Raw genomic sequence first — 12,639 nt, forward strand, 5'->3', positions numbered from 1 at the left:
CCAGCCAGTCTCCTTACTCATTCCTATCCATGTGTGCTGGCCATCCTGGGGAAGGCCATGTGGCTAAACCTGGGATGGCAGGAGAATTCCTCTTTTAGGGGATAAGACTCAAGTTCAGGCCATGGGTGTGTCTCAGCCTGGGGGCCTGGGGTATGCTACACACACACACACACACACACACACACACACATACACACACATATACATATATTATATATACATGTGATTATACACATATATTATATATACATGTGTTTATACACACATACACATATATATCACCTATACAAATATATATATATATATATATATATATATATATATATATATATATATATATATATATATATATATATATATATATATATATGTCTCTCCACTCTGTAATGGGAAGACCCTCTCCTAGCAGGAAAGAGACCAGCTTGGGCTCAGGCAGCTTCTAGCACCGAACAGTCTAGCTTTCAAGGCTCTGCCTTAATCACCAGCACCCCGCCATTAAGGTACCACTTCCCCCTACAAATCTAAACAAAAAGCAAGAGGCTTGCTGGCTAAGTGGGGCCCCATCAATGCTGCTGGGGTGGCAACAGCAGCAGGACCCCAGTCTCCCATCAGGCCCAGTGAAGGCCCCTAGAAACCTGAGCACCCTCACAGATGTGTCTGCAGGGTAGACAGGCAAGCAGGGCTGGCCTCTAATGGGGACCAGATGGGTTGTGGTCGGTACGGGTGGGACAGGGAGGGGGTGGGGTGGGTTCTGCATGAGACTTCAATGGAAAGAGAGGAATGGGAGTCAGGAAGCAGAGACTTGGTGGGGGGACAATGGGGGGAAAGAGGTTCTCACTCACCCCCCCCCCGCCCAGCAGGGTGTGGGAGCTGACTACAGGGTCATTGGTGAGCTCTGGCCCCTCCTGGGACCACCCATGCAGCAGCTTCTCTAGGTCTGAACTCAGTGGTGACCTCAGTGTGTGTTTGAGTGCCAGTTCTGTCACTAACTGGTGACTCTTTCATCTCTCTGAACCTGTTTCTTCCCCTACCCTGGAGAATGCGATGGTCTACCAGGGCCCTTCAGTAGGGGATGAAGTAAGATCACACCGATCACACCACGCCAAGTGCTTCACTGGATGGCTGTGGGTGGGAATCCCTGCATGTCCTTCCCTTTTTTTCCTCTCTTTGGGTGGCAGTGTTCCACACAACCTTCTGCCCCCTGCCCTGAGCGACAGCCTGGTACTTGTGTCAAAAGAATGCCAACGAAAAGGGGTGACCAGACATAGGATGATCAACGTGAGCAGAGGCGAACGCTGTACCCAAAGGAACAGGTGGGTCTCTTCTTAGGCTGAGTCTCAGCTTTCAGAAGTCTGGGTGTTCAAGGCCCCCCCTACTTCAGAAAGCTTTTCTTAGAGCGATGCTTCTCCCACCCTGGGTGGCCCATGTGCCTTCTGTCCCTTGAGGGCCTTGAGAAAAGAGGGTCCTCTGTGGCCTTGCAGAGAACATGGTCCCGAGGCTGCAGTTACCCATTCCTCTTGGGGATGCGTGCCAGGGGTGCCCTGTATTGGCCTAGGGCTAAGTGTAGTTTTCTTCTCCCTAAATGGTTCCAGCCAGCCCCACCTCCACACTCAGAGGAGGGGCAGTGTGGGGACAATGAGCCCTGTGTCTGTGCTCCTGGGGACACAGCCCTGTAGGGGAGGGGAGGGTGTTTTTGTCGCCACCCATGGAGCCTACGACCTTTTAAATACAAAAAGGGGGCCGCAGCTGGGGGGGGGGGGGCTGCTCTGTTGATGGTGGAAATTCACTCCCCATACAGTAAGGAGTCAGGACCATCACTGCTGGCCTTTGAAGAAAAACTGTGAGAAAGGAATGGGGGCAGGAGGCGCCCCTCTGCAGGCTCTCGCCACCAGACCCTGTTTGGAAGCCGCTCTCGCTCGCTCTCCGTCCTAGCCTCCCAACCCCAAAGAAAGCCATATTGCCATGCCAGCTTCCAACCCTGTAGGGGGGCCACCTGGAGTCCACTGGCCTTGAACCCCTGGTGACTCCCTTATGTCTGCCCTGTCCCTTTCAGCACTGATGCCGAGAGGAGCCAGGCGTCTCACAGGAACCGCCCGCCTTCTGCTCCCTGTTGTTGCCTGTTATTTCTGCCAAATCTGTCCTCTCCTCCCTGCCTGAAGGGCCTCAGACAAAGCTTCTAAGATACAAATGTTTCCCGGGATGAGCTTAAGTCCGAGACAAATCACTTCACGCTCTGCCTTCACCAACCCTACACTGTCACTGCTCTGATCTCAGAGCACCCCCCTCCCCCGGGCTTCAGGTGCTTGTGGGGTACATTTCCTCTTCCTACCCGCTTCTGTCTGGGTCCTAAGGTTTGGGCTTGGACCCCCTTCCTCTGGGGAGCCCTCTCTGACTTCTTATTGAAATGTCTCTCTGCCCTGGTCCTTTTGCTTCCATGTGGAGAGAGCAGACAAAAGCAGGTCCAGAAGCCACGCCTCTCGTATTGAGTACTCTGGATTCAAGCGACATCACCGATTAGCCCAGGATTGACCATGTCCAGGGGGGTGTGGAGCAAGGTGAATCTGGTGCACTTGGCTATTCTTCTCATGAGAACTCAGAGCAGCCAGGTTTGCTCACTCTCCTTGAGGACAGTGTAACAGCTGCGACTTCTCTGGGACAGGAAAAGGGACCTCTCCAGCTTCAGAGCGCAAGACAGGAATGGCCACAGCCTAAGATTCCTCACAGCTTGAGGCTGCCACCTGCCTACCCTCATCTCTCTCTAAGCCTGCTGACCTCTTTTTGATCGGGTATCTCTGAGCATAAGAGTAAATTTCAGCTCTGTGCGCAGAGATCTTGAGCCAAGACCTAGCCCAGCCCCATCCCATCACAGACACCCTAGCCAAGAATGCAGGCTAGCCTGGAGTTGGGTCAAGTCCACTGCAGGTGCTCCAGGGTAAGGGATAGAGGCAGGCATGTCCCAGAGGAGCTGTCTACCTCAGTATACCCTGGCTGTCTGACCATCAGTGTGAGAATTTCACTGGTACAGATAAAGTCTGTAGGCCATGCCTGCCTCCTGTCCTGGGTTCACTCTGAGCTAGCTGGGCCAGGCGAGCAGTGTCTATACCTACCTGGGACTCAGAGTCAATGTGGATCCTATGTGCTTGAGCCTTGTCATCAGGAGCACTGGGCCAGTTCTTATTCTCAGGCCTGTGGCAGGAATTGGGATGGTGAGATATATCTGCTTATCAGTCCCCATCCCATGCCTGGAACCAGGGACAGGAGGGGGTTAGGCTTGGGGCTCAGAGCTGGAGGAGAAGAGAAATATCCAACATTCCCCCCCTCCCCCTTTAGCATGGTGGTGTCTGCTAGAAGAAGCAAGAAGCCACAAGCTCAGGTCACGTCACCTTCCTGGGGCTGGCCTGTGCTCCCTTCCCCGCCAGTGGCCTGGTGCCTTTCTAGTCTCATTCCTGAAGACCTTGCAGGAGACGCCTTGCACCTCAGACACTCTCCTCCCTCACGGTGGCCTGCAGAAACTCCACTCAAGGAGGCCCAGACCAAAGCAAGGCAAGCCAGGCCTCACACATGGATAAGCCGGGAGCCAGTGGGAGCCAGTCCGTTCATCCCCTGACCTCTGTAGCCTCTGGCCTGGGGCCTGAGTGGCTCTCAGGGAGGTGAAATGGAGGCTGTGGGGGAGCACCTCCCCTCCTGCTGCCTCCACCCACTCAGGCAGAGTCATCACTGAGGTCTGCCCAGCCCAGATGGGAAACAGGCCATTAGGAAATTCCTGCTTCGCCATAGAAACCAAAAGCCAAACACCACTCAGGAGGGAGAAAAAACATCGTAAACCTGCCATAAGCAGGACAGGCAGGCCTAAAGGCTGTGGGCCCAGCCCTGCCACTCAGTAGCTCTGTGAAAGGCACGCCAGGAGGGTGTGTGGACCCTGAGTTGGCAGGCAATGTATAATAAGGCTGGTTAGAGTGTGGAAATAATGTTCCTCAACCAAGAGGCCTCCTGAGGCCTCTCAAAGTCTTATGACTGGAGTTGAAGCTCACTCATGACTCCTTTTCGGAGAATATTGATTGATTGATTGATTGAGACAAGTTCTCTCTATGTAGCCCTGCGTGTCCTGTAGACTCACTATGTAGACTAGATTGGCCTTGAACTTACAGAGGCCCACCTACCTCTGCTCACCAGTGTGCCTCCATACCCAGCGCCATGGCTCAGTGATTTGACACTCCGTCCACGTGGATCCTGTGCTTTCGTTTCTGTTCACGCTGCCCACAGTCTTCTGGGGCCCAATCCTTTCCTCACAGCCCTGGCTTGAGCCACCCAGCTAGGTTCCCGAGTGACCATGTCTTCTACCTGCTCTGACTTCTAGTCATGACACACCAGGGATGCCCTGCCTGGATGCCCTGTCTTACCGCTTTCTAAATACCTGCCCGAGAATGGCACAAACCCGTGGTCTAAGGGCCACGAGAGTGGCTTAAGGTGTCAGAGAGGAATGAGGGGCTTAGTCATGTAGTGAGCTCTCCTTCGGGCTCCACGCGTGAGTCGTAAGCTTGCCTATGTGTAAACAGAAGGAGAAGCAAAGGTCAGGCTATGCAAAGCTCCAAGCGATGGCAGTAAAGACTATCGTGGCAGCATTGTGGTTGACAGGAGGAAGGTCCTGATGGGATCTGACTTGAACTATTGGAAGGCTGACTTTGGCCCCATAGAAAATAAGTCTGGAAACAAGGCCTTTCCCGCATATCTCAGGTTGTGGGAGAGTCAGTGGGGTACTAGAGGCAGGGATGCTGTTCTAAGAGTGCCACGTCCCTCACTCTAGCCAGGTCAGTAGGCTGGCCCTCGGCAGAGCCTATTAAAGAGGAGGAGGATGTGTCTGGGGCCCAGGCATAAGCCTTGAGGAGTGGACTGGACAGGGAGCAGAGTCAGAGGCCTTGTAAGGAAGACCAGTAGAAAGAGGGTTGGGTTGGGGGTCTGGTCTAGGTGGTCACGTGGTCACGTGGTCAAATCGCCCCAAGTGTGTGAGGGAGGACTGGAGATGGTGGAGGGAGGGAGAGTCTTGGGGTGCCATTCTGACTGAGAGAGCCTGGCGCCTCCTTACTATTCAGTGTCAAGGTCACAAGGCAGCCCCTGATTTAGGATTGGAGAAGTTTGGGGTCTGGGTAAAGCACTTGTCGGAAGTCAGACAGCACCGTGACGTGGACCGTGTACGCTCATCTGTCCCATGGCCACACTGCATTCTGGGGCTATAATTCCCAAAATGCAACACGGCAGTGGCGTTCTGGCTCCATCCATGCTTAGATCGGAACAAATGACCAGGGAAGGAAGGAAGGAAAGGGGACCTCCACCCTGCTACCATCCCTGACATCATTCTCTCTGGGAATCTCCTGACTCAGGACCCTTTGAGCCTCCCCACAGCTCTGCCATCCCTAGGGCTGCCCTCATTCAGCTAGAGAACAAAGCCAGAGGTGAGTCAGGGCCCAGGAACCCAGCCAAGCTGGGAGGCCTCGGAGGCTACTTGCGGGCAAAGCTTTCCTTAACCAGCCATGCCGCAGTCTGGCAGAGAGTAAGGAACTGAATGTATGGGAAAAGAAACCGGGGCTCATAGAGCCCTTGTGGGTACCTAAGATAGAAGGGTGTAGATGAAACTGAGGCGTCCTTGCTGTGTGCCCAATGGAAAAAAGACTTGCAGCTGGGCTGCTCAGAGCCAAGGGCATGTCCAAGATTCCTGAGCCCAACAGGGACCTGGTTACAGGCCAGGCACAAACAGGGGATACCTTATAACTCTTCTCATTGTGTTTAAAAGCTCAAAGCCAATGGATCAATCAGGCATGGGTTAACTGTGTTGTGGTTTGGGGATGGTTTCGCCCACACAGATCCACAGGGGGTCGTGGAAAGTCCCAGTTAGCAGTGAATGTGGCAAAACTGAGTTATGTCCTCTGGGCCCAAGCAGGGAAGGCGGATGGAGCTCTCACTCAGCCAGAATTAAGCCAACTGCTAGTGGGAACGGATTAAAAAGGCAGGGCCCGTGCCCAGCAAAGGCCTGAGAGTTCACCACAGCACCTTCGTGACGACGGACAGGATACACAGTGTTACAAGGTCCACGGAAGGAAAGCCTCATCCAAATCCAGATTTAACCAGACAGAGTCATAGGCCCTGGTAAAGACAGCTGTTGAGGCAGAACAGCTGTGGGATTGGTCAGAAAGGTTGGCAGCCACTAAAAGAAGAGGGGGGGGGGAGGGAGTGGGGGAGGGGAGAAGGAAAGAGAGGGAGGAGAACAGAAAGAGGAGAAGAAGAGAGAGCATGCTCACCTACTCTCTGTTGCCTGGCTATGCAACTTTCTGTGTCCTCTACCTCGCTAGTTTCATCTGTAAAGTGGGGCCTACACTATGTTTTACATTTGTAAGTTAGTCTGAAGATGAGCTGTGCATCAAACTGGTCCTTGGAGGAGGGAAAAGGATTGATGGGAGGTGCAGGGTGGGGCAATTGCTTTTGCTCTGAGATAAGATCTCACCACACAGTTCAGACTAACCTTGAACGTTTGCTTCTCTTACTTAGCTCAGCCTTCTAGGTACTGGGACTACAGGTGTGCACCACCCAGCTTAAGATCTTATTTCTGCTCCCACAAGGGCAGCAAAGCGCTCCAAGCCCTGGATTGTAAAGGCTCCTCCCAGCTCTAACCAGTGCTGTCTAAGCACCGTGACTGCACAGATGCTTAGGTTGCGCCGGGATGAGGCACAAAGGCTGTGCTGGCTCAGCTCACAGGACTGGCTAGCAGCCCTCCTCACTCCGATCACGTCTCCAGCCCAGCCTGCCCATACACACCTGCTGACCGAGAGCGTAAGATGATCGTGGCAGCCTTTAATGCGGTTCTGGGCCTCCAGGTGTGTCATGAGCTCAGTGCTCTCGCCGTTGATGGCTTGGATCAAGTCACCTGGGCACAGGGCAGCCAGGGCCGCTTTGCTCCCAGCATGAACCTGTGGTTAGAAAAACCGCACGGTTGGCACAGTTACTACATGGCCGCCTGCACTAGATTCCCATCAACCTCAGAACCTGGCCAGTGTGGCCTTGTGCCAGTGTGACTGGTAGGTAGGTGGGCAAGCTAAGAGGCTGGCTGAGGTCTCCTTGTGGCCTCGGACTTCAAAACCTCAGTCTGGAGCCCCTGCGGACCTTGTTAGAAGTAAGGTTATATGAGGGGCTTCCTCTAGCCCGGGGCCAAGTGGAATGTAGGCACACTGTGACATGCAAGGGACACTCAGACACACAAGGACGTGTATGCCTAGACACACACAGAGCATGGGCATGTCATAAGTATTTCACATTGACAATGCTCCACACTAGGAGCCCCCAACCTTACTCATTTGATCTCATCTCTCATGCCCCTGCTCATTCACCTGCTCCACCATTGCTATGGCTCCCCCCATATAAACACCTGTAGGGTATGTAAAGGCACCAGACAGCACTCATATCTTTATTCGCCCACATGCTGCTCCTTCCAGCTGGCACACTCTCCCGACTAACCCTGCTTACCACCTAGCCCACTCCTGCCCTAGGCCTCAGCACAGAGCCCCATTACTCTGAGAGTAACTCCCTGTGCGCCCACTACCTGCACCCCCACATTGCTAATGCATCATTACAACTGAAAGGAGGAGGTGTGTACATCACCTCCTTAGGCAAGTTCAAAGCCATCTGGTTCCAAATACCAGCCTGCATTCTGGGGTTACAACTCCATCTCTGCTTCCTCTGCAGGATCCCCCCTAGCGTTCTCTATTGACTCAACAGACTCAAGCGCTTTGGGTCATCTGATGAAGGTCATGTGATGAGGGTAGGGGCAGGCTCAGCGATATCTAAATAAGAACCTGGGGACTGAGGCGACTGGGCACCCTGGAGACAAATAGAGAACAGACAAGGCGTCACCATCACCCTCACTTCTTGCCCAGTATCAGCAGCCAGCGCCTCTTTGTGGCTTAAGAATTGCTAATGACCTTGTTCTTATCAGTGTGGCTGTGGCTGGTGGTGGGAGCTCCTGGCAACTCAGCCAGGCACAGCTCAGCCAGTTTCCAATAGAGAGTGGACAAAGCCAGGTGCTGGCAGATCCTTGGCTAGAAGCTTGATGTGGGCACTGCCCAAGCTGCCTTGGCCTAAAATAGGCTGCCTCAAGAAATATTATTTTCCCCCCACCCCCTACATGTGGTATTCATATATGTAAATATGAGTGTGTGTGTTCGTATATGCACGCTCAAACACCTGTGTGTGCGTGTGCAGAAGCCAAAGTTGGCATCCATTGTCTTGCTCTCTGTCTTTACTGAGACTGTTTTTTTGTTGTTGTTGGTGGTGGTGTTGGTTAATTTGTTTGTTTGTTTGTTTGTTTTGAGACAGGGTTTCTCTGTGTAGCCCTGGCTGTACTAGAACTCGCTCTGTAGACCAGGCTAGCCTTGAACTCAGAGAACTGCCTGTCTCTGCCTCCCAAGTGCTGGGATTAAAGGCATGCTCCACCCACTGCCTGCACTCTTGCTGAACCTGGAGTTCACCATTTTTTTGGCTAGACTCTCTGGCCGGTGAGCTTCTGGAATCTGTCTGTCTGTCTGTCACCACCTACCACAGTGCTGAGGTTATAGGCATGCTTTGCCATATTCAGCTTTTGCGTGAGTCCTGGGGATTCAAACTCAGAGCCTATGCAATCATTTTGCCTACGGAGCCATCTCTCCAGCCCTGCACCTGGCTTTTTAAAGTGGGGGCTGGAGATTAAACGCAGTCAGGTTTGTGTGTTTACATGACAAACTCTTTACTGACTGAGTTATCTCCTCATCTCCCTCAAGGGAAGTTCTCTTCTAAAGCATGATGCCCTAGCCAACAAGTCCACCCTAAATATTCACTCGCTGGGCTTGGGCACTAGGCACTTGCACAAGCCTGTCCTCTTGGGGCAGGTGCCCACTTGGCACCATCCGATCCCATTCTCCTGTCAAGCTTTTGCTCAGAGCTCCCTGTTCTTTATGGAGACCTGATCTCTGCCAGCCCTTTACCGTATCTGTCACAGGACAACCTCTCTGTCACCAGGTGAGGCTAAAGCTGTCCTCATGCCTACCTACAGATGAATAAAGAGGGGGCTGGAGCCAGGACATTTTGGTCCAGTCCCCCCACTGGACAAGAGTCTTCTTCCTTGGGGCTAGCTTGCTACAAGATGACTCAGCCAGCACAAGGGGTGCATTCAGGTCCCTGTAGGTGGAGGAAGTTCCTGGAAGCAGAGGTGTCTGGGATGTGGCCAGCGCCATTGAGCTTGGGGAGTTCTGGTCAAAGAGGGCTCGAAGCCAGGAAACCGTGACTCCCAGCCACCCTCTAGAAGCATTGTCTCCTGAGTTCTCAAGGCAAGCCCATTTCCTAGAGTAGGCAACCGAGGTGCAAAGAAGCAAAGACATGTTTAGTTAATAACTGGCTGAGTCTGAACTCTAACCTAGGTCAGGTGGGTCCAAAGCAAAGCTTACAGTGTTAACCACTGTGCTTCCCCTCCCCCCAAAGGAAGAGTGTGTCTCAGGCGAGGATAACATTCCAGGTAGAAACCCAGCATTACAATGGCTTATCTAGGCGAGAAGGAAGGAGGCTTGTGTGGCTTATAGCATCATTAGTGAAGGGATCATGGGAGTGATTAAGGCAGAAAAGTCGCAGGGACTCGGTTTTGCAGGGTCTGCGGGCCCTGGGGTGAGAGACGCTGGCATTTCTCATGGGGTTGGGAACCATGGAATGTTCTAAACAAGGGCATCACTGGATGGAGTGGAACTTGGTCAGCTGTCTCGCTGTGCAGTACAAGATAACCAGACAGACAGAAGAAAGACGGGAGGGGAGCAACGAGGTCAGATGGGAATCTGGGGTATGAATCAGTCCCTCACCTGCTGCATTCCAGCCCCGACTGTACCCACAGCAGACGCCTGTGGTGCGTGGGAGCCACAGAGGGTCATACCATCTCACAAACAGTCACGGCAACCTCCAGACAGACCCGGATTCCCGCTCACAGCCCCTTGCTCTGTGTTAACGTCTCTGTGCCTCCGCTTCTCAATCTACCATATGAGGCCAGGGGTCTAAGGATTGTTTTGGGGACTTCCAGTGACAGTCGTGGCACATGACATCTCTACCAGGAGCTAGGCATGCAGCAACGTTCTTTCCAAAGACTGGCTGCTGGGAAGGTGCTGGTTCCAACACCCGGTAGGGTGGGGCCTGGCACACTGTGACGCTTGAAAAAGACCAGTAGTCATTACAGTTTTGTCTATAAGGAAGAAGCCCTGCTTAACAATCAGCCACCCCACTGTCGGCATGAGGCTGTCCGTTTCTGCTGGACTCTGGGTAAGGGAGACCCTGGAAACACAGGAGGGGCTCTGAGAGGACACAGAAAGGATCGACAAGCCCTTTCGTGAGGACACCCCCACTTATCACCAACCCCTGTACTCTCACCCCTGAGGTACCTGCTAGGCAAGTTGTGGCCTGTACCTCCCCAGCTCTGTAAATCCCCCAAATCCCACCCTAACCCAGGCTCAGTTACCCTGGCTCCGTATGTCTGAGCTCTTGCCACATGACTCTGGAGGAGAAAGGGGATTTCTCTCTCCCAAATGGTCCATCAGGGGCCTGCATCTCCTCCCACCAAGTCCCCATCCGTGCCAAACAAGGCCTGGGCAGCCTCTGCTGACGAGTGAAGGCCTCTCCCTGTTGGACAGGCAGCCGCGTGGGCAACAGATGTCTTAGCTCTCAGCCGCCTCCAGCAGTCAGCCACGGCCACTGAGCCTGTCAGCGGCCTCACACCCAGGGTGCCTGGCCTGCTGGCTGGCCTAACACCCTCGAGGTTCCTTCTTTGTAGATACACAGCATGGCCCACCAGGCAGACATAGATGCTCTGTGCGCACCCCCCCCCCCAACTCCCTACCCCCAGCGGGGATCTCTAGGGAGAACAAGGAGATGAAAGTCACACGGATGTGCTGAAGGCATACCTCACTTGGCCCCCAGGGACCTAGTGGTAAAGACAGATGTTGGAAGCCTCCTAGGACAGCTGGTCCTGCCTGTCACCCAGGCCCCCATATAGAGGATTCCACAATTCCACACCCACCCAGTGCCTACCTCTTCCCAAGAACTGAAAAAGAAATCTCTAAAGCTTGGCCCAGCCTTCAGGGCCAGAGGAAGCAGCAAAGTGGTTCTCCAGTCCCCTGACACACGTCCCCAAAGACTCAAGCAGCCTCTTTCGGGTGAAGGGATGTCCACATCTGTCCCCTTCTTCTAGACCCAGAGCCACTAAGGGCAGGGTTCTCTTCTCTTTTGGCTCCAAAGCTGGGGAATCCGTGCCTCAGGCCGGAGCTCCTCCCTGCCCTATCTTCAGACCAACTCCCTCTCCAGGGCTGTGCCCCCTCCTCTTTGCCTCTGCCCTAGATCTAGGAACAGGGTATGGTCCTGGGACCCGTGGGGACCCGTGGGGAACCAGGCTGAGGCTGTCCTGGTCCCTGGCTTTGTGTAAGGAGGGGGAACCGTGCCTCATTGTCTCCCCCTTGCCTGGAAGCTAACAGTCCCTCTTGGTCACTTCCCCCTGAGTGACTGAGGCCAGAGAGGAGAAATTGAAGTTCTGAGTGGGGAAGTGGGTGGACTTCTGAGGACAGCAAGACCCTCCTAAGGCCACCCGGACCTTTAACAGGGGAAGTGGGTTTTCAATTACTTTGCCCCAAAACTTCAGGCAGGGTTGGGTCTGAGGAGTTTCTGGGCCTCTGTAGAGCTGTCCAGACTCCTGGCCCAGATCTGAGGGTTCTTCCCTGGCCCCCAGCAACTTCCCCTAAAGAAACTTAGCAGCGGGAAGCTGGTGTATGAACTCTTGGGGAGTCTCACCACCAAACGGGGCAGGCAGGCTGTGCAGGAAGCGGGGTGGGACTGTGTTGCTCTGCTGGAACCCCCTTCACAGCATGCGGTTCACCCAGACCAACATTCTGCTTTCAAGCTTCCGACACGTCGAGGATCTGGGTCCTGGGTCTACTACAAGGACAAGGTCTAAGCCCCGGGACCACTCCGCTGCCCCGCGGGGTTCGGACTCACCCGCGAGATGGTGAGGGGAGCACTGAAGTCCCGGCCGCCCACCAGGCGGAAGCCCCAGGGTGAAGGGCCGCGCAGGGTCACCGAGTGGGTCATCGCGGGCCGGAGCTGCAGCCGGAGCTGGAGCCGGACACGGAGGAGTCGCCGCCGCCGTTGCCGCCGCCTGGCCGCCGCGCCCCGCCCCCGGGCTGCCCGCCCCCGATCCCCCCTCCGTCCGTGCCCGCGCCCCGCGCGCACACCGATTGGTCCCGCGGACTCCCGACCCTCCCACTTTGGGGGCTCCGAGGACCCGCCCCTCACTTTCCCAGGCTAAACCCCTCACCCCTCACCCGCTTATTGAAGCCCACAGAATAGGGTCCGCTTCGAAGTCTAAGTTCTGCCGGGCGGCGGAGCCGAGCAGGCTGTGGAAACTCAGACTCTAGGCACCAGCCCTTTGAAGTCGCTTTTACGGGCCGGTGCTCTAGCACGGGGAGGGATGCAGGGCTGCGGTGGCTCTGATGGGGGATGGGGCCGCGCCTTGTTCCCAAACCACTTCCACGTTCTGGCGGGCCAACCTGCCTCCCCACCTCTCAACGTAGGGAACCCTCTCAACACCGGCTCACT

At 54.6% G+C, this 12,639-nt stretch overlaps 1 protein-coding gene across 1 annotated transcript in view; it reads right to left on the reverse strand.

Annotated features, from left to right (window-relative positions):
• The window catches only part of Pdlim4 (PDZ and LIM domain 4), a 14,927-nt gene extending 2,733 nt beyond the window's left edge, over positions 1-12,194 (reverse strand). The window contains exons 1-3 of the mRNA XM_021213387.2: positions 12,040-12,194; positions 6,808-6,959; positions 3,104-3,186 (exon numbers count right to left, since the gene is read on the reverse strand). Coding sequence (XP_021069046.1) covers positions 3,104-3,186; positions 6,808-6,959; positions 12,040-12,132 — 328 coding nt within the window. The 5' untranslated portion in view covers positions 12,133-12,194. The remainder of the gene's footprint in view (positions 1-3,103; positions 3,187-6,807; positions 6,960-12,039) is intronic.
• Between the last annotated feature and the right edge of the window lie 445 nt (positions 12,195-12,639).

This window comes from Mus pahari, chromosome 14 (assembly GCF_900095145.1).
Source record: "Mus pahari chromosome 14, PAHARI_EIJ_v1.1, whole genome shotgun sequence".
Taxonomy (NCBI): domain Eukaryota; kingdom Metazoa; phylum Chordata; class Mammalia; order Rodentia; family Muridae; genus Mus; species Mus pahari.